The 21,283-nt window shown below is 45.4% G+C and overlaps 1 protein-coding gene across 5 annotated transcripts; it reads right to left on the minus strand.

The window, feature by feature from the left end:
- Nucleotides 1-2,519: 2,519 nt before the first annotated feature.
- Nucleotides 2,520-20,631, minus strand: ZKSCAN8 (zinc finger with KRAB and SCAN domains 8). Of its 5 annotated transcripts, none has more exons than XM_028503480.2 (6): nt 19,822-20,631; nt 11,283-11,792; nt 10,601-10,742; nt 8,861-8,949; nt 8,441-8,564; nt 2,520-7,774 (listed from the first exon to the last, which is right to left on the minus strand). In XM_028503480.2, exons 2-6 carry the CDS (start codon nt 11,697-11,699, stop codon nt 6,816-6,818), a joined length of 1,731 nt encoding a protein of 576 aa, XP_028359281.1. In that variant the 5' UTR covers nt 11,700-11,792; nt 19,822-20,631; the 3' UTR covers nt 2,520-6,815. The 5 variants fall into 5 exon arrangements, with proteins under 5 accessions (XP_028359281.1, XP_035871547.1, XP_035871548.1 ...); XM_036015654.1 differs by having other exon boundaries at nt 11,283-11,789; nt 19,822-20,597; XM_036015655.1 differs by lacking the exon at nt 19,822-20,631 and adding an exon at nt 15,975-18,616 and having other exon boundaries at nt 11,283-11,789.
- Nucleotides 20,632-21,283: the final 652 nt, after the last annotated feature.

Raw genomic sequence — 21,283 nt, forward strand, 5'->3', positions numbered from 1 at the left:
CTCTAGGTGGATGGGTGGGGAAGGTTCCCCACAATCAGTTGTGGGTCTGTCTGTTGTCCCATGGACCTTGCACCCTCCAAGGCTTACCAGATGACCCATTTCCACCGACACTTCGGGAGACACCTGCCAGTCCCAGCAGAACCCCTCTGGTCGGTGGCTGGCCACGCTGAATTACCCTCCCCTGTCCTTGCTCCAAGGTGCCCTTCTCTTCCCCAAAATATTCCCCTCACAGCCCCGAACTGCTGGTATGGACTTCAGGCAACTACAAAGAATAAATATATTTTTTTCTGAATAAATGATCTTAAAGCTGGGCTGTTATCAGGCACCTTTGATTTAAAAATTTTAAAGTCCTCACCCGAGGATATGTCAATTGCTTTTAGAGGCAGAGGAAGGGACAGAGGGAAATACGGACGCGAGAGACAAACATCAGTCGGTCGGCCCCCCCCCCCCCCCCCGCGCGCGCCCCGCTGAGCATGGGCGCGCGACCCTGCGGTGTGCCCCACGACGCTCCAACCCCGCGCCAGGGCTGAGGTACCATTTTTCATTTCAAAGAAAAACTATCAAGAAGAAAGAGGGACATGTGCTGTGATCTTTTCAGAAGAAAAAGGTTGAAGCGGGAGAAAATGCCAGACACCAAAAGAAAGGTGCTTTCGTGAGTAAAGCATTCAGCTACGCTTTTTCCACTGAGGCGAAATCAGTGCCTCGAGAGCACCTCCAGACGACCTCCAGGTACCCCTCAGCTGCCGGGCCTCCACGCGGCAGGACCGCGCCGCTGCCGCCAGGGGAGTCTCGGGGTCTCGGGGTCTCGGGAGTCGCGCGGCCGGGGGCGGCCAGGGGCGGGCGACTGGCAGGCGCGTGGGAGAGGCGGGGTGGGGGGTAGGGCAGGTCGAGGGGACCCGCAGAAGGGAGCCACCAAACCCTAGCAGAAGGGAGCGCGAGTGGACTCACCGGTTCTTGGAGGTCAGAGGAGACGAACCACAGGGGCCCGCAGTCGCCTGGAGGGGCGACGTCCGGGAATCCCGGCCTGGGCTCTCGGCGGTCCGCTCCAGGACGCCGGAGGCTCCCTCTCAGCGGGCAAAGCCCCTGGAACCCTGGGTTTCATTACCGTCAACCTAATGGGTGACCCCGTCCAAGCCGCATGACCTCTTTGGGCTTCCATTTACAGAACGATGGGTTGGAAAACGATCTCCAACTTATTCTATAGACTATATGAATGGTTAAACAACAGAGCAATGCTGCTCTTTGGTGTATCGCATTTACAATGATTTTCTAACTCCAGGGTTGATCCTCTTTAAACCTGCCGAAGGAAGGCCCATTGAGTTACAAAAGGAGATCAGTTTTTAAAACTATTTAATTTAGGAAATCACATTTTCCCCTACAAAATTGCTTTCCTAAGTAGGATTAAATGAATATGTTAAAAATTTGTAAGTGGGCCCTGGCTGGTGTGGCTCAGCGCATTTGAGTGCCAGCCTGCGAACCAAAGGTCGCCAGTTTGATTCCCAGTCAGGGCACAGGCCTGAGTTGCCGGCCAGGTCCCAGAAGGGGATTCATGACAGGCAACCACACATCGATGTTTCCTTCTATTTATCCCTTCTTTTTTTCCGTCTAAATATAAATAAAATCTTTTTTAAAATATGTAAGTGGGAATGTGTTTACTAGGCAAATCCTTGGGGAGTTGGTTATTACCGACTGTGGCTGCCCAAGACTGCTGGGGATCATGCGTTGTCCTCAAAGGACTGAACCTTTGGTAAGTTATTGGTCCTCTGCTAGAGGGATACACCCCAGGGCTTTACTTTCCATTCCATGTAATGAACCAAGATGAAGAAGCTAGAACTAGACTTGTACTCTGCCAACACCTCCCACCTGATGTAAGGGTGGAAGCAGGTCTGATGCTGAAAGCAACTGAGAAAGCCAACAATGTAAAGCTTCCCATCACCCTGGCATGTAGCAGTGAATGCCAAAAATTAGGGCCTTTCCCTTTTGTAATTTTACAAACTATAAAATACACACACACTTAGGATTCTTGTAAAGCTTGGCATAGCTAATTTTACTAATTGCAATGCTAGTATTTTTCTATATACCTTAAATATATCTAGACCAGTGTTTCTCAATTGGGATATTTTTTGTTGGATCCTGTGTAGGCAAGATGTTCAGCTGTGTCTCTAGCCTCTACCCACTAGATGCCAGCAGCATCCTAGCCATCAAACAATGTTTCCAGATGATGCCAAGTTTCTCCAGCTGAGAGCCACGAAGCAGATACAAAAACCTATTCTCAAGCACTTCTGCAATAATGCAGTAATCTTTGGTGTTTACTAGTTTCTTTTGTAACAAATAAGTCTGGCCAAGCAAATGGAAAGTTCATATTTCAACTTTCCACATACCCTCCTAAAATCGGAATTTTGGGCCTTAGTCTTAGGTATAGGCAATTACTGTACTGTGGAAATAGGTCTGTGCACCAACTGGTAAAAGATACACACCCTTGAAGACAGTATAAAAATTTCTGTAGGTAACACCATAAGTAATCCACACAATAACTTGACAAGCATTTATTAAACACCTACTGTGTGCTCAGCACCATACTAGGCACTAGGGGTGGAGAGATACAAATGTAAAATTATTCCTGCCCTCAAGGAGCTTACAATTTAATTTTAGAAATAAATACAAATGTGAAACTACAATAGAGTGCTAGAAAATAATTACAAAGCTACGTATTAGTAAGTGCACGGACCATAGTACAAACTTGAAGGTTCAGTGCTGAGGCAGCACAGAAGGGGGTGTCTCAGCGTGGGTGCAGTCAGTCAGGGTGGGCTCACTCAGAAGACATAAAGGAAACCATACTTTGAAGGAAGTGATGAACATGAGCTGGAGCCAAAGAGCAATCTAAGCAAAAAGAAATAGTATAAGAAAGGCACAGAGGTAAGGTCAAGGGCTTGTAAGACAGCAGTGAAGGCCACAGGAAGTATCCTGTGATGATGTAGGAGAATATGCCGGAGAAGAGGCTGCAGGAGACTGAGCGTGGAGGGCAGGTAATGGAGCACTTGGAACATCACTGCTCTGACAGGAACTATGTACTGGGTGTTCTTGAGTGAAAGTGAGACATCATGCAAATGGAGTTAGAGAAGATCATCTTAAATGTCTACAAGATGAGGCTCTTCCGAGCAAGGGCACTGGAATTACGATAACCTGGGCCCCAAATTTGGATCTGAACGGGTGCTATGAGGGGACAGCAGAAATGTAAACATCAGCCTCAAGGAAAAAACTAAGAATTGGAACAACTTACCAAGATTTTGGACATGAAGAGTGGAGACCAGAATAAGAAAACTCCAAGATTGGGATAAGAAACATAAAGGGTAGTAAGTCTGTTTAGGGTAAAGAAATTAAGCAACAATACCTGTTTAAAAGGAAAATGGTATTTAGGGGACAAGAATGATGAGTTCCGTTTTCAAATACCAAGGTATGCAGAGAGATGGTGGTAAATATTGTTACTGACAATCAAAATGGATAAACAAGGGCGAGGACAGAAAAATAGTGACTATGCTTGGTGAAGAGTAGGAGGAAAAAACCCCAATAGTTAGAAATTGAGAAAAATGACCAAAAAGGGTCCCACAAGCCAAAGAAGAGAATTCCTGAGATACAGGGTAAATTCAACAGTATGCAATATAGGTTAGGACAAGAACAAAGACAAGACACAATATTTATCCACTGTTGAGTCTGAGGACATTTCAGTGGAGTGCCAAGTATAAAGCCAGTTAAGTTTTAAGAATAGACTATTGAGGAAATGAGTTGAACAATGGTTGACATATTTGAAAAATCACAAATGCTAGAAGAAAAACAGAATGGTCGTTGGAAATGTGTAGTAAATAGGTTTCCCACATTTCATGCTGTGGATAAACTTCCCATTGTCACCTAACTGTCCATCTGTCTGGCCTACTGCACGGATATTTCATTCCCCCTGTATTTCTACTTTCACTGGGGCAGTTCAGAGAGAAATGTATGAGTCTGTAACTTACTGCTTTATCCTCCCAGTTACTCTTTGAAACATTTACTTACACATTTTAGTTTGCTACTACGACAAAACATCCAAAGTATCACCATTTAATAATGATGTAAAGCAAAACAGCATTTTCAGGCAATCTTCTAGGAATTTTAATGGATTTGCACTATCCTCCACCTTTCTATTCCAGGACACACGGCTGGACATGGTTGACTGGGGGCAGGGTGTTCATCAGCTACGGTAGCACCACAGTCAGGAATGCAGGCTCGAGAATCAGGCTGTGAAGGCCAGAATCTCTGCTGTCACTTACCAGCTACGTGGTCTTGGTCAACCTGTTTCTCTCTAAGCCTTGGTTTTCTCACCTATGAAGCAGGGGACATAGTATCCACCACAGCATGAGAAATGCTTCATGTAGGGTCTGGTGCACAGTAAGTGCTCAGTAAACATCAGCCAGATTATCTGGAACCTCAGAACCATGAGTGAAGCTCATGGCTCCACAGGGGACTCAACCACCACATTCTAGTGCTGCCACCTTATTCAAGGAGGGAATCTCCCAGGACTACGTTGGGTGGCAGTGGAGTTCTGGAATAGCCACTGTGTCATTCAAGGTCAATTTAAAAGGAGGAGCCCTGGAGGCAGAGGAAGTACTGGTGAGCTGCTCACTTCAGATTAAGAACATAAAAACAATCTGCAGGATAAAGGAACTTGGTGCGTCCCACTGTCTTTTACTACCAGGCCCTTTCTATAGGTGCTGAGTCACCCTTTTCCACATTCACCCAGTATAGCACTGATCTCTCTGGTCATATTTTCTTTTCTCTGAATTTCTGCCAGATGCTACACATGTTCTCCCATATCCATCCTAGGTGATGGTTGCACAAAGGTGGCACTGGCCTCATTTTAGTCTCTTACAGAGTGTAAGGCACAACTGAAGCAGACAACAAGGATCTAGAGACAACCAGATTTATTGGTTTCTGGTTTCTTGAAATTTCAAGTACAAGGGAATCAGGAATGGTAATCCATAGAAGAGAGACAGAGAGACAGGAGTATGGGGGGTGGAGAGCGAGAGAGAACAAGAAAATAAAGGACACATACCAAAACAAACCTCTTTGTACTGGAAAAAAAAAAGAAAGACAACTGAAAGCACTGTCTTGAAAAGTTCAAGGGAAGTAGGACAGTAGGGACCAGTAACTCAATGAAATAGGTGTAGGTAAACTTGGAGTTCGCAGTGAAGGTAAGCCAAAGGGCAGGAGAGAAATGATATTACAAGGAATTTTTGATCCCAAAGGGGTACCTCTATGATGTAAGATTTTATGACTGATTTTTTAAAACATCAATCATAAAATAACGAGCGTTACCCCTGTTCAGAATAGTCACAGTGCAAAGTTACATAACTTTTCTTGGAATTTTCAGCAGGACTTGTATCTTCTTTTTCTGAGTAGGACTAATGGAATTGATTCCCAGTATGAAAGACAACTTTGGAATCACCGAAAGTTACTCGATTCCAAATCTGGTAAGTGGGTAATCGAACAGTCAAAAACGACATGTGATTCTAAAGTAGAGTATTCCTGTGTGGTTTATCAAATGTGTGGTATCTGCAGCAGTGGTCACTGCAACGATAGCACCACTGGAGTAACCACTGCCCAACTGAAAGGATGACGCCGGTGTGGACGTGTGAGCCTTGATGCTACGTTAAACCAGATTCTGAGATGAAAGACAGTCCCAGCAACAAGTTAAATGTTGTGTTTGATGGATTGCAGGTGGGATGTGAGAGGTCACTACTGTGACACAGAAGCTCACGGCAAGAAGTGGATGGAGAAAGAGGGGGGTGCTGGCCAGCTGAAAAGGGGGTCCAGGGTGATGACATCTAGTCAAGAACCTTGCAGGAGTGTGCTAGCAGAGACCAGAGGGGCGAGTGCACATTCTGGGTCAAGACTAGTACGTCTTCGTCAAGCCTGTCTCCTCCCACGTGACATCCTAACTAGGATGGTGGAAAACATCCACCTGTACCAGAGCGTAGTGTGGAGGCAGAAAGAGCCAGATGTCACCACAAGGGACCATCACCCACACTCAAGAACAGCTGGGCTGTCCACACTCACCTTCCTCTGCAGAGTCCCACAACCCCCATGGGGCCTGGGGCTGGACAGGGTCATGTGGGGTTTGCAATGACTCCGTGGAGTCAGTGGAGCCTTTATTCAGAGGTGTCAGTGGAGGTGATGGAAGAAAAATGCTGGAGTGCTATTCTGAGTCTGCATGGGAATATGAGTTTCTATGGACCACCAGGAACATCAGAATAAAATGTACACGTAGCATTAATACATTGTGTCTGTAAAAATTTCCCTAGAACTAGGATTTTAGAAAGCTAAATACAAATCTATGTCACACAGAGGCTGCTTTGAACCGTAAAGCAGCCTCCTGGGTAGACAAGGAGCACATGGGTGCCTCCAGGGGAATAACTTGGGAGGGGTTGCGGGTGGGGGGGGAGAAGCAGAAGAGCCAGGAGAAGCCTTGCTCAAATCTACAGCTACTCACCCAAAAGACAAAGTTAGGTGCCTCCAGCTACAACCAACTCACTGTGATGCTCTTTAAGCATCTCAAGGGTAGAGTGGGCCATCAGACACCTTCCAGGACAGTCAAGCTAATCAACCTGCATCAAGGTTACTCAAGAACTACTTAAGAGCTATTCTAACTGCCACCACTATTGATACTGACCCTGCATCAGGTCACAATGATGATACACTTTCTGCCTTTTTACTGCACTGAAAGAAGTCACCTGCATGTGGTTAATGTTGAATAGTGCCCAAACTATGATTCAAGTTTTCCCCTAAACTCCTGTGGATTCAGGTTTTTCTCCACTGTGGATTCTCTGGTGTCGAATAAGACTGGACCTCTGAATAAAGGCTTTCCCACATTCATTACACTGATAGGGCTTCTCCCCTGTGTGGATTCTCAGATGCTGAATGAGGCCAGTGTTCCCGTTGAAGGCTTTCCCACATTCTTTGCATTTATAGGGCCGCTCTCCAGTGTGGATTCTCTGATGCTCAATAAGGCCTGACTTCTGACTGAAGGCTCTCCCACACTCATTGCATTTGTAGGGTTTCTCCCCAGTGTGGCTTCTCTGGTGGCCAATAAGATGTGAGCTCCGCCTGAAAGTTTTCCCACACTCGTCACACTCATAGGGCTTCTCCCCTGTGTGGATTCTCTGATGTCCAATGAGGTGTGAGCTATGACTGAAGGCTTTCCCACACTCGTTACATTCATAAGGTCTCTCCCCACTGTGGATTCTCTGGTGCAGAATAAGGCCCGCACTCTGACTGAAAGCCTTCCCGCACTGGTTGCACTGATATGGCTTCTCCCCAGTGTGGATTCTCTGGTGCAGGATCAGGCCTGTGTTTTGACTGAAGGCTTTGCCGCACTCCTTACAGTGATAGCGTTTCACTTTGTTGTGGATGTCCTGATGGGAAAGAAGGGCGGACCTGTAACTGAAGGCTTTCCCACACACGCTGCACTGATAGGGCTTCTCCCCAGTGTGGATTCTCCAGTGGCGAACGAGGCCTGAGCTCTGGGCAAAGCTCTTCCCACACTCATCACATTTGTGTCGTCTCTCCTGGGTGGGGTTTCCCCGAGGCCTGTCCAGTCTGCCCAGGTCTTGTGCTTCTCCAAGCTCAGGACTCCCATCAGCATCCCCGTTGCATTTGGCAGCTCTCTCTCCATGTAGTTGGACTCCGGTAGATATTACCTGTTTCGAAGCTAATTCCCTGTTCTCATTCCTTGTCTCACTACCTGAAATAAAAATATAATAAATAAACATCAAGCCAATGTCACTCCCTATCCCATCTGTTAGGAAAAAAGAATCGAAGGTAGGGGAAAAGGAAAATACACAGGAAACAGCTACAATAAATGCAAAGCTTCCATCTGTCTCCAAAATGACTTCCGGACAGGGGGAAGTAGGTGGTGCAGGTCAAAGCCAAGTACCACCAGCTACCAGGGGAAGAAGTGCCATGAGAAAGAGATTATCGGAAGGTGGACTAAAGCAGGGAAAGGGTCAACTGAGAAGAAGTGTAAGGCAGGGAGTGGGAAGGAATATGGATGACAAAAAGATCTAATGAGTGGGACAGAAATGGAAAAAAGCCCCAAACAGTCACTGAAAGGGAGCAGCACAACTGGCCTAAGTGAGAGCAATCTACGTAAACGTCTCGTGGGAACCGGGGACAGAAGCAATGAGCGAAGTAGGGGGGCACTGAAAGAGTCAGTTAAGTCCATCTGGGGTCAGAGAATGAAGTTTCATTTTAGACCTCAAGAAGTCTCAACATCATATTTCTCTGTGGATCCTGAATTTAAACTCAACTATGTCTTTCAGAAAGCTCACAATTAAGTACACATAAAACACAAACAAACAAACAAAAAACCTTAAATGATAATAGTAACAACAACCAGAGATCTCCTTACCAAGGGTGAACACATTTCTGTAATTCTCTGGCTTGTCGTCTCTACTCAGATCCTTCTGGGATGGATCAAGAAGCCACTCCTCTCGAATCAGGGACACAGCCATGTCTTCAATCTTCTCCAAAGTCTGAAACAAAACGAGCAACCAATTGAGGACTGGGATTGTTCCACACCTCAAACCCAGTCTCAGAGACCCACCAGAGTCAGAGAGGATTAAGAGCTGGGGACCTGTTGTAGGAAGGAATCTGAACAGCTGGGAAGAAGAAAATGTGTCAAGTCAAGGATTAATCTGTCTCTATTCAAAGTAATTTAGGGCAAGTTCTTGGATGAGTACTGCTATAGGCAGTCTACACACAGTGGGTCGATGTCACAAACAGGACCAAGGACAGCTAAGGGGTTTCAGTGAGAAGGAGCACAACTCACCTGGAACCCTGCTGTAAGAAGTGGTGCTGTCATCTGGTCTCCAGGACTTCCTCCCTGGGAAGGGGTGGGACTCTGAGATATGGATGCGGCTGAGGAGGAGGAGAAAGGAGCCGTGATGGAGGCCAGCCTTGCTCTGTGCTTGCGGGAGCCAGCAGTAACCCAGTCTAAATTACCTGTATTTTTGCAGGAATGCATACCAGAGATTGTACTTGTGAAATGCTGGTGGCCTGGGCTCTGTGCCCACACCTGTGCTGGTCCACAAAGCCCCCGCGCTCTGATGTTCCACTCAGCCTGCAGTGCAGGTCAAACATACAAGTGCACGGTTTCCCAACAAGAGCTGCTGTAGTTTCTGTCCCCACTGAAGCTGCAGTCTATCCCTGTGCCTGTCAGGATCCCTTCAGGTCCTGGTCTCCCAGCCATCTCTCTGTAGTTACTCCATTACCTCCTCAAGTGTCTACCACAACTGCCAGTATCTGCCTCCTACAGACCCCAGACAGCAACAAAACCAAAATTGGCAACAGGCCTTAGAACTTCAGATGAGAATTATATTAGTAATTGAAAATGTTCCTATATGTTTTCTCTAGAAACATTAAAAACCCATCTATATATAACAAACTACTATAACCCACATAAATAAATAAAAGCATAATAAGTGCAGGGCAAGTATGAGATGAGACCAAATAACTTGTTCTGTAAGAAAGTAAGGTCTCAAAAAATGATGGGAAATGTCAAAAGGACACTGGAGCCAGACTCTGGCAAATCTGAGATGGTTTAAGCACTAAAATAAACATAGTAACAGAATATTTATAGAATAAAATAAGAATTGAGTCCATACTAATAAATTAAAAATAATAAAATAAAATAGGGAGAAGGGAGCAGTCTCCATTACAATAAACAAATAAATGTAAAAGGAATAACAGAGTTAGAAAATTATCATTTTGTAACTGTCTTAGTGATCACCAGTTCAGTGAAGAAGCACCAATTAATACTAAAACTAGTATTTTAGCAACAACAGTGTGATGAGGACCAGGCTATTTACGCAGACTCAAGAGTACTTTCTCACAAATTACTTATTAATTATAAAGAGAAAAATGGTAACTTTACTGCCAATTAACCCAGCAAGAATAACCTTAACCAAATGATCAAAGCTATCATCAACAATAAATGGACAAATACCTGCTGTAACCCTGAAGAGAACACAATCTCACTTCGGGGTGTTCTTGCCAAGCAGACACAATTGGACCTAAACATGAGGAAATGCCATACCAATCCAGATTGCAGCCACTTTACAAAATAATTGACCTGCACGCTTCAAAAACATCAAGATCATGAAAAGCAAAAAAAGGCCAAGTAACTAAGGTGCTGTCTTGGACAAACACTACTGGAACCACTGGCAACACCTGCAGGTGAACTGTGGACGAGATGAGTAGTGTGCCAGTGATAGATCTGACTGGGTGAGGAAACACACACTGAAATATTTACAAATAAAGTGGCACGTGAAACTGGACCACCTCAAAAATGCCTTGTTGGAAACATGTTGGGGTAACAGAAACATATGAATACACAAAATCCCCCAATTCTTTAATTTGCTCATGAGTTTAGCCTTGGGACTGACAGTCCATATGTGAAGCCCAGACAGACATTGACATCAGACCCAAAAATGGTCTGGAAAGAGTAGTTCCCAGGAAGAAAGTGGGGTTCCTTCCTTCTTCCTCCTTGTCAGTGAAATAGGCTCCTCACCTCTGTCTCGGGGCCCGTGGAGCACGGGAGCCGTGTGCTGGGTTTCCGTAGGCTGGGGCTGGGTGTCTGGGGGCTCTGGTGCAGGTTCTGAACACACCACCTTCTCCCAGGGGACCCTGTGTCCGTGTGCACGGGCCGGGACCTGGACACAATGGGCAGGTGCATTAGGAGGAATCCCTCTGAGAAACGAGGTGAGGGTGTGAGAGGACCAAGAGCACATCTATGGGGCACATGCTGCCTTCACATCTATTAGCATGGAAACCAAAGGAAAGGATCTGCTGTGCCCTCCCTGGGCCCAACACTAACACTCTATGCTCCCACAGTTGGGGAAGAAGGGCAAAAAACAGGAACAGAGCAGGGCTATTCAGTGGGAAAAAACTTTTGATGAGGAAGTAGGAGACCTGAGTTCTGGTCTCAGATCTACCTTTAATGTTTGGGTGTCCCTAAAAAAGTAATTTTAGCTCTCTATGCATCTGGCAAACAGGAGCAATAACAGAGTACAGGGGTGTTAGGAGGATAAAACATGGATTTATAAGCTTAAAAAAAGAACTCTGTCAACACAAGCCATACAACACCATGTTTTCCTCTGACAGCAGAAACTCCTGCCCAGCATTTATGCCCACCGCCTTCCACCCAGCCTCCAGGAACCCCAGGCCCAGCAAACACACCTCCTGCTACTTACTGGTCGTCCCAGTATATCAATCTGCCTCTCCAGATCCTCCAACAGTGTGACCACCTCCTCCCCACTCTGCAGAAGATGCTCCTTCACCAGGGCCTGCAGCTCTGCAGGCAGGATGCTCAGGAACTGTTCCAGCACCAGCAGCTCCAGGATCTGCTCCTTGCTGTTCAAATCTGGCCTCAACCACTGGTGGCAAAGTGCCCGCAGCTGGATCAGGGCTTCTCGGGGTCCTCGGGTCTCCTGGTAGCACAGCTTCCTGAATCGCAGGCGGAACAGCTCTTGGCCAGGAAGGTTGTGTTCATGTTGACCAGATTCCTGGTCCCAACCATGATCTTCCTCCACCTTGACAATTACAAGGTCCTCTTCCGGAGCACGGCTGGGTAGGGATGGGGCTGAACACTTTCTTGATTCTGCAGCCATGTAGGGCTGGAAGAGCTCAGGAGCCTTGTTTCCACTCCCTTCTTTATCTTCTTACGAGAGAACTTTCTGAGGGCCTCTTCTTTAAGGGGACTTCTTTAGAAGAGAAAATGACAGTGTTAAGGGAAGTCAGAGGTCATAGTGACTTACGAAGACGTCATAACAAGCTTCCTACTCTGCCATGGACTTCACAGCTTGATCGTGGGTAAGTCTTTCCCTCCCATCTTCCAGAAGCAACCCCTTACCTCAGTAGCCTTTTCTCATACCAACTCATCTGTTTTCTCTCCTTAGGGATGTAGACTTGGGTAAGCGAAGTCAAGAAACCAGGTGCACTGCATCTAATTAAAGCTCTGGCCCCCAAAACTGCTGACTTAACTTCTTTCAGCATTGCTACACTAGCTGTACTGCTTCTACACACTTTAGCTCTCAACCTGTCCCTCACTCTGAACAGATGAGACTAATTTCCAAATAGTTCAGCTCAAGGTACTGACAAGAACTGTCCTCTACCTAACATTCGTTATCCTACCTGGGAGACCATCTTCCCTCTGACCTCAAGGCTAACTCCTACTGTGGACCTTATCGCCATCTTTTCCTCTTCAGAACACTGGTCCTGCATCTCCAAGGAACCTGCATGCTCCATCACTACCTGCAAACCCAAAGTCTAGTCCCAAACCCTAATGACCTTCCAGAATGTTTTATAAATACAACCATACAGGATGAGGCCTTTGGAGTCTGGCATCTTCACTTAACATAATACATTTCAAATCATCAATATGGTTGAATGTTAAGAGTATGTTTATCCGTTCTCTAGTTAAGACATCTCAGTTGATTCCAGTTTTTGATGGTTACAAATAAAGTCACCATGAAGTGACATAGTCAGTTCATTTGGGTAAATATCCAGAAGCAACTGTAGTAAGCTTCATGGTTAGTGATGTACAACTCTATAAGAAACTGCCAAACTATTTTTCAAAGTGGCTGCAACACTTTGCATTCCTCTAGCAAAGTGTGAGAATTGCAGCTGCTCCGTATCTGGACCAGCATCTGATACTGGTTTTTTTAAAAAATTAAGATAGTCTAATAGGTACATAGTAGAGTCTCACTATGGTTTTCATTTTCATCTCCCTACTGACTAATAATGTTCAGCATCCTTTCATGGGCTTTTTTTGCCACTTGTATACTTTCTTTGGTGAAATATCTATTCAAAACTGTTGTGTGTTTTTAAAATCAAGGTTGTTTATTTTTAAAATTCTGCTGCAGAGCTCTTTACTCTAGTTCAGTGGTTCTTGACCGAGGGCAATTTTACCCCTTTCACCAAGAGACACTTGACAATGTCTAGAAGCATTTTTTTGTTGTCACAACTGAGGGGAACGGGTGCTACTAGTATCTAGTGGGTAGAGACCAGAGATGCTACTAAACATCCTACAATGCAAAACACAGCCCCAACACAAAGTGTCTGGGCCAAGGGTGATAAACCCAGGTGTAGCTGAAACCATTCAAGTCTTACTTGAAAGTCTCAGCTTGACTATTACCTTTTCTCACAAGGCCTCTCTGTTGTCCCCACACTGTACCTTCCCAGCCGCATCCCCCCCCCCCCCCCCCACGCCAGCAGATTAAGGTGCTCATTCTTGTCCAGGTATTCATCAGATGGTCCAAATACAGAGTAGATCCCATTGTGTAGAGCACTGGAACTGTCTGCCCACAGCCATGGTTTTCTTGCGAATGCCTGTTTGTGGCAGTGAGCTTTTTCTTTTTTTAAGCATGGTCATTATATCACATGTTTACTAGAAAGATCATAATAGCAGAACATCACACAATTGACTGAAGAACATAACCGAAAGCAGAATATCCAAACGCAGTCGGCAAGAGATACCAACATCAACACAGAACCGCAGACCTACAGTCCACAAGCCAGAGAATGGACAGGTGCTCAGAAGGACAATCTGAGTCTTCGGAGTGATGTCTCTATCTTCCAGGGTTTCTTTTGTTGGGGTTGGGGGGATGTTGGTTTAGTCTCTACAATCTAATGAAAACAGAGAACTTCTCCCAAGAAAAAAGCCCAGAGGCATAAAAGTCTACATTCAATTTCAGCGGAGTTCATAGACCTGACATCCACCAAGAACTCCAAAAAGGTCATGAACCCCTACTTCGAAAAGGAAGAGAATTGGAAATTATCTTTGAAATGAGACAAGGCTGGGAACAACAGTTTGGAGAGTAAACTACAGATAGCAAGAACCAAGGAGAAAGAGATAAAGTTCAATCTGGTGATTGACATCAGGGATTAATTCATGGATGATGACTTTATAGAGAAATAGGGGGTATTTCCTGAGATAGTGAGATTTCAAGGAAGAGTGAATTTGGGCAAGAGGAGGATTTAAGACAAGGGGTAAGCAAATTTGTTTTGAACAGACAGGATTAACACTCGTGGTTTTAAAATAAATTATTTAAATAATCAATGCCAATTTAATAAATTCTTAAATTTTCTTAAAACAGCTCCCTATAGTTTAAAAAGTTGAAAGACCATCACCATGGGACATGCACACTGACCTCTCACTGTTTTGAACGGGATGCTCCAGAATTCCAGTTTGACCACATTTTTTTTGGAGTTTTTTTTTTTTTTTAATACTCACCTGACGATATTTTTTAAATTGCTTTTAGAGAGAGAGGAAGGGAGAGAGAGAAACATCGATACGACAGAGAAGCATTCACTAGTTGCCTTCTGTGCCCGCACCAGGGATCAAATCTACAACCTTTCAGTTTTAAGACAAGGCTCCAACCCTCTGGGCCACCCAGGCAGGGCTTCTTTTCAATTTTCTTAAAGCCAGTGCTCACCTTTACTGAACAACTGGCCATGTTCTTCTTAAAATTAATCCTCATCAATACCAGCTACAAACTATTTCAATAATCAGTGTGCACCATTAAAGAACTTTATATTGTTGATATGTTAAAACATTAAAGTATTAATATCGTAATAGTAAATAAAGTTTCAACAGCAAAGCTTTGATGGAAGTCATTTATCTGGTTTGTTCACATTTTATCCAGAATTCAGCAAACAAGTGTTGTCCTTTCTTTTTAGTCTCTTCCCCTCTTCATCAGTTTTTGACAATTCCAATCTATAACTAAGCAAATACAAAAAGATGCACTACAAAATTAATCTGCTGTGTGCCTTTCTCTCTGTGTACACACACTGGTACTAAGTGGGGAAGCTCCTTGTGGACAAAGACGGCTTCTTGCACCTCCTTTTGACACTCCTGGTCACTTTATTGATTCGGGACGTTACAACAGTCAACCTTTAAGGCTTCTTTTGACTCAAACCCTATAATCCTGAGAACTACTGAGGGCACAATTCAGCTTTTAACTGCATTATTTTTTCAATAGATGCGAAAGGAATGTTTCCTTCTTTTAGACTAATTGAGTCTAGTTTGGGATGTTTGGGAACTGAAATTAAAACAGGAAAGATACTTTCCAGGTTTTTAAGATCAAGAAGAGGTGTTCTGTTGTGTCTCTGGCGGCATAGACTGAATGCTTTGGCGCCCACGGCACTTCATGCTTAATCACAACAGAAATTCAAAGTATGTCTGCATCTGCGTCAACAGTGACTACTGCACAAACACGCATCTCTGACTAAGAGACAAAACCTGGGTCCTGTTCAGCGGGGGCGGCAGTCGCTGCTGCCGGACAAGTTGCTCATGAGTGACCCGAGTTGTGAAAACGGCACCTGCCTCAGTGAGCTCTTCTAACAGCGGAGGATTCAGAACGAGGCTGAACTCCACACTGCCCTGAAGTCGCCGCCAAGTGTTTCATTTTGTACAACTGTCCAGCCAACAACACCATTTTCTGAATACCGCACTACAAAGAGCTGAATAACTTCACAACAAAGATAGGTTTTCAGGAATAACTGGGGCTTCTCAAAGCAAAATATATCTTTTTAAAACATGAGAATTTTATTGTGACGGAAAAGCAAAATTGCTGCGTAAAAGCTATTCACTTGGTGAAACACCTGTAAAAAGATGTGGGGGCCGTCTTCTATTTTAAGACAACAAACACGCTCGACTGCAAATAACACAAGTAATCCATGATCAATGAAGAAAACAAGCTTTTATAAAAGGTTCCCTCGTGAAAGTTTAGGGGCGTGGGCACGGACGCAGACAGGATCAGCGGTGATCCCCACAGCCAGCCCGGGCACCACCGGCCCCGCCCCGCTCGGACCCTTAGGTCGGTCTCTGGTAGCAGCCGCCCTGACCACAGAGCGCCCTCGGGTCCAGGCCGAACGGTACTCACCGCGAGTCCTGGGGGCGGCCGGGGTGGGGAAGGGGGGGGTGATGGCGGCGGACAGCCCCGGGGGTAGAGCGGGGAGAAAAGGGGTCGAAAGCTGCAACCTGACCAGGCCTCTCCAGTCCCAGCTCCCACATCAGCGGGGGGGACACCAGTCAAAGCGCACTTTGCCCAACGGCACTTCCGGCAGCTCTCTAGGAACCTTGGTGGTCTGAAAGCTCTATGGTCGGTGCCCCGGGCTCCTCCTGCGCCTGCGCGTGGCAGGGTCCCGCAGCCCCTGAGAGGAGAGGTCCGAGCACGCACTTGGAGGCGCGAGACTCTGGCTCCCTGGGCTCCCTTCGGGCTGGTTAGATGCCCATTGTAGTCAGGTGTCCTTTCCAAATACAAACCCGGTCCTGAGGAATTCCTGTTAGTCGTCGTTCATAGTATACAATGTCCCGACGGTACCTAGTAAGAGTACACTTTATACTATTAAAATTCAAAAATAATTCGCTGACTATAACTTCACGGATCTTCCACCACTTCCTGTTTCAACGAGTCGCACTCGTTTACAAAGTCTGCGTTTGCAGTTTCGCCTTTTTAACCCTAAATCCAGGACGTAAGCCTCAGTAGTTGACCTCGGTTTTACCACCAGGCTTTGGGAAACCAGTGTTCATTCTTTACATACCCATTGTATTTCTTAACTTTTCAGACTAAGTAGGATCTCGGGGGTGGAGGTTGTGAAATAATGTCTTTTACTTTTGTTGTTTTGGTCCCACATTTTTATTCCTTCAGCACCTTTCCTAATCACCCATCTATTCTCAGTGCTCAGGTGCGCCTCTTCTCTTCATCTTCATTTCCCCTTTCCGTTCCTGCTGATGGCCACAGGAAGTTTCCGTCCAGTCCCCAAATGCTACCCCAGAAATTCCTGTCCAGGTATGAGCTCTGATTTGTTTTTTAGGGTTCTGTCATTTAAATCGTCACATCAGAACAAACACGGAGAAGTTTCAGCGCTTCTAGACTCTCAAAACACTCGTCTTTGCCCTTCATCTCACAGCTCCTGACTCCCAGCTGGTGACAGACTAGACAGAACTCTGCTGTTCCTGTTTTTACATTAAAAAATAATTTTTAAAACCCAAAGTTGTAGTTCAGAAGTAAAATAGCATCATGATCTTCACAAATATTTCTCAAAAGGTACTAATGATAACTTTTTCAATAAAATTGAAAAAGTTGACTTCATAAAAATTTAAATAATCTGCTCAACAAAAAACATCATTAAGAAAGTGTAAAGGCTATAAACTGCAAAAGACTTGCAATACACATTTTTGATAACTGGTGTTCAGAATATATAAAGAATTCTTCTAACTCAGTCATAAGACAAACCAACATTAACAAAGAATTTATTACACACTTTACAAAAGAATAGATATGAATGGCCAATAAGTACATGAAAGTGTACTCAACATCATTCATTAGGGAAATAGAAAATTAAGACCACAGTGGGGTGTGATTGCTAATATCACAGTGACTAACAATATCAAGTGCTGATGCAGAGGTGAAGTCATGGGAACCACACACTACCTGTGGGAGTGTGTTGGTACAAGCAGTTCAGAAAAATGGCAGTTTTTAATGCAGTTAAGTAACACCTACATTATGACCCAGCAGTCTCACTCCTAGGTATTAACCTAAGAGACATGAAAAGCTAAGTCCAGGGCAGCTTCATTCATGGTTACGACCAAACTGGACAAATCCAAAGGGACATCATCAGGAAAATAGACTTACATTCATACAATGAAATACTACCCAGAAATAAAAAGGAGCTACAGATAGATGAACAATTTGCATGAATCTCAAAAGTATTATGTGGACTTCTAAGAACATGTTCAAAAATATGTAAAATTAATCTGTGATGACAGAAGACAAAAAGTGTTTATCTTTGATAGGGGTTGTGGTTACATGGTTGCATACATATGTAAAAATACAAAAATAAAAATTAAATATACTCTCAGGATTATGGTGTAAAAAACACCAGACCACACTCTTCCCCAGAGATGACCACTTCAACTTTCTCCTTTTATTGTTATTAATCTTCATATTTACTTATAAATAACATGCTAACACTGCCATTGCTTGATTCTCTATGTATAGATAATCTCTATTAATCTACTGACTTTCTAGTGTGGAAAAACAAGCATTTAAGTCTTCTAACTACTACTGGAATTAGCCACACCAGGGGTTAGAGGACACATTTTAAAATTCCCAGAGTAGCAGGGTCTAACAAAAGCCACCACACTAGAGCACAAAAACAGTCACAAAAAGTAGCTAGTTTCTGGTTACTGGTATTTCCCCTATTTGTGTAAGCAGAGGGATACGTTTCTAATAAGACACCAAATATTTTCTCTACCTAGGGCCTCAAAGGTGTTCCCAGATCCTCCTACATAGTTTTGAATTTTAGTTTCAGAAGGACCACTTTATATATGGTATATGAAATAGCACAGTAATTCTCAAGTATTTTGTAATGACTCCTTTTATGTTCTTAAAAACTAATGAAGAGCACTGGCCAGTGTGGCTCAGTTGGTTGGGTGTCCTCGCGCAAACCAAAAGGCCACTGGTTCAATGCACACGCCAGGGTTGCAGGTTCTGTCTCTGGGGACCCATTGGTAATTTTCTTCCTACCTTCCCCTTTCTGTAGAATCAATAAAACAAAATTTAAAAACAAACAAAACAAACAAAAAACCTACTTAGCCAACCTACTAAGCCACCTGGCCAGGGTTATTTCTCACTGTATTTTTAAAAATCAAAATATGTTTTTAAAAGAAAAAAATCAAAATAAAACATGACAGAACATTAGAATCTAGATGTATATAAAGTAAAAATAGCTGACATCTCCTCTAACCTCCAAAAGCTGTTACTAGAATGTTGGGAAATAATTCTCCAAGGATCTCATATTTCTCCAAGTCTTCTGGCAAATTTTCTCTCTGATTATATTTGCAAAGATGTTTGCATCTCTCTTGAAGCAGATTTGTTTTCCAACCAGGATAATGAAGACAATGTCTTCTTTCGGGCAAAGATTGGTTTTCTAAGCTTGAGTTTCCTCAGCCGAATGCAAACCCATCTGGGCACCCATGTGGCCCCCGTTCACTTTGAGGACAAGGAGAACATGAAGCTCATGATGCTTGTGTCATTAAATAAAGACCTATGTCTCTGACACAGGAGTTTAGAGACTTCTGCAGTATCCACTAAACTGTGGCAAACTTAAATCGTTAGCTTGCAAATACCGTAATATCTTCATCATTCTCACTACGAGTGATCGCTGTTCAGCACGGAGTGTATCCTTTTCCTTTACATGCATGAGTCCCACACGTAATCACTCACATCTTTACATATACAGCTTTCTTCTAAGAAATATGGTACACAGTGTTCTGACACTGCTTTTCTCATTGTTACTCTATTGTACCCATGGCTGAATAGTATAGTATCTTGTTCCACCAGCAGCAACCCTGCCTGCCTCTCACAGCCTTCTAGAACGCTCCTCTCCCCAGGCACTGTAACACCTCCTCACGGCTCTCAGGTCAAAGCACTTGTCTCATTGCTCCAGACACTGACCCATTATTCTAATAACACTTTTCTCTCACTCCCCAGATTTACCATTCTCTGTGCCACCACATTCTGTGTCACATTAGTGGCTACTGTTGCATTTGTTCTTCAAATAGATTATAAGCTCCCTCAGTTTAGGTGTCCGATATTTATTCTGAGATTCCCGAGTTCCAGTACTTGGTGACCCTTTAAATATACAAATATGCCACACCTTTCTGAAACGAATGGTGGTTTGATTCGTTTTGCCGATTAGCTCAATTTAGTCAGCATGACTTACCTTCCCCTTCCATTTTTAGTTCCTTCCCGGTGATCCGTCCTCGTGCACCAGGACCCAGCTCGCCAGGCGCCCAGTGAAGCTCACGGTGACGTCAGTGTTTTCATTCTTCACAGCTTCTCCGGTACCGCGACCTGCACTTTACTTTCTTCACACAGGCTCCACAAAAGCGACAGTTGGTTAATGAGTCTCGTTTGCATAACACGAGCGACGGGGAGAAAGACAACATCTAACTAAAGACTGCGCTTTTTCACATGCATTCTGACACTTATCACAACCACCCAATCGTATGATACTGGTTCACAGGGGTGGTGGGGCCAGGACCCGAACCCGCGTCTACCGGATTGTAGGCCGGCATGCTTCACCTTACTCTAGTCCCCGAGTTCCCTCAGAGGCAGACAATTTCAGAGGCCACTTTTCCTCTCTCTTCGTCCGCGAGGTGTTGCCAGGTCCAACAGTGACCAACGGAGACCCCGCACCCTCGCCGGTGGGGCCCAAGGTCGCGTATGTACGGCCGCCCCTGCCCAGAGCTCGCTCGCGGACCCGCACAGGAGCGCAGAGTGGCGGACCACCGCGGGATCCCGGGGCAGGGAGCTGCGGGCCGCGGCAGAGCTCGTCCTCCGTCCCTTTCCGCCTGGAGTAGAATCCTGGAGGGCTGGCAGGTCCGCGGTTGGCCCACAAACCGGCTGCCCAACACTGTTCCCGGGTCCCCGCAACGGACCTGCTCTTCCTCCAAGCCCCGTCCCCCGCCCTTTTCCAGGCGGGAACCCCAGCGTTTCCGGACGGACGCGGGGAAAGGCCGGGCCCCTTTCTCAGGGCTCGGACTCCGGCCACTTCCGGTCGCTAACAGTCCGGGGTGCCGAGGCTGAGGCGGTGGGAAGGGCCGGCGCGGGAGGTCGGGCGTGAGGAGAGGGGTGGGTGTTCACCAGTGCGATCGGGGCTAGCTATTTAGGACCTCAAACGGTGCTAATTGTGAACCTTACGGGAACTGTTTTAAAGCAGATGACAGCGGTGACGCGGTTTATTCTCAAATACTGGCAACGGTTACGCCGTGTCGAGGGGAAGACGGTGCCGAACGGCAGCCAGTCCTCAGGTCCGACTATGGCCCAGTGCCGGGACCCAAGACCGGGTCCTTGAGACCCGGCGCCTGTTGGTGGACTTTTTGACTAGACTGTAAGAATTGATGCTCAGGATGAACGTGCAGGTACCACGCTCAGCAAAGGTAACATCGGGAGTGTGTGCCGTGCACCAGAGACTGCACAGCACCTTGGGGTGAGGAGCCGATCTGTGCATCTTTGCGTGGCTTCTGCCAGGTGACCCTTTGTCTCCAACACGGTTGATGCCAATTTTAGAATAACTCGCCTTTCCCTGTACCCTTGTTCCCTGTTCTTCCCCTTCCATCTCTTTCTCCTCTATGTCGTGTCCCTGCCCCCAGTGCCCGCACATCCCTCACTCGCCGCCTCCT

This window comes from Phyllostomus discolor, chromosome 14, assembly GCF_004126475.2.
Source record: "Phyllostomus discolor isolate MPI-MPIP mPhyDis1 chromosome 14, mPhyDis1.pri.v3, whole genome shotgun sequence".
In the NCBI taxonomy this organism is placed as follows: Eukaryota; Metazoa; Chordata; class Mammalia; order Chiroptera; family Phyllostomidae; genus Phyllostomus; species Phyllostomus discolor.

Bases quoted from the DNA above. Each gene is read 5' to 3' on its own strand.
- ZKSCAN8 (XM_028503480.2), bottom strand. From the start codon at position 11,699: ATGGCTGCAGAATCAAGAAAGTGTTCAGCCCCATCCCTACCCAGCCGT. The intron at 8,565-8,860 runs GTGAGTTGTGCT...GTTTTGTTTCAG, and splicing joins TTCTTACAGCAGGGTTCCAG to ACTTTGGAGAAGATTGAAGA. The intron at 7,775-8,440 runs GTAAGGAGATCT...TTTTTATTTCAG, and splicing joins CAGAAATGTGTTCACCCTTG to GTAGTGAGACAAGGAATGAG.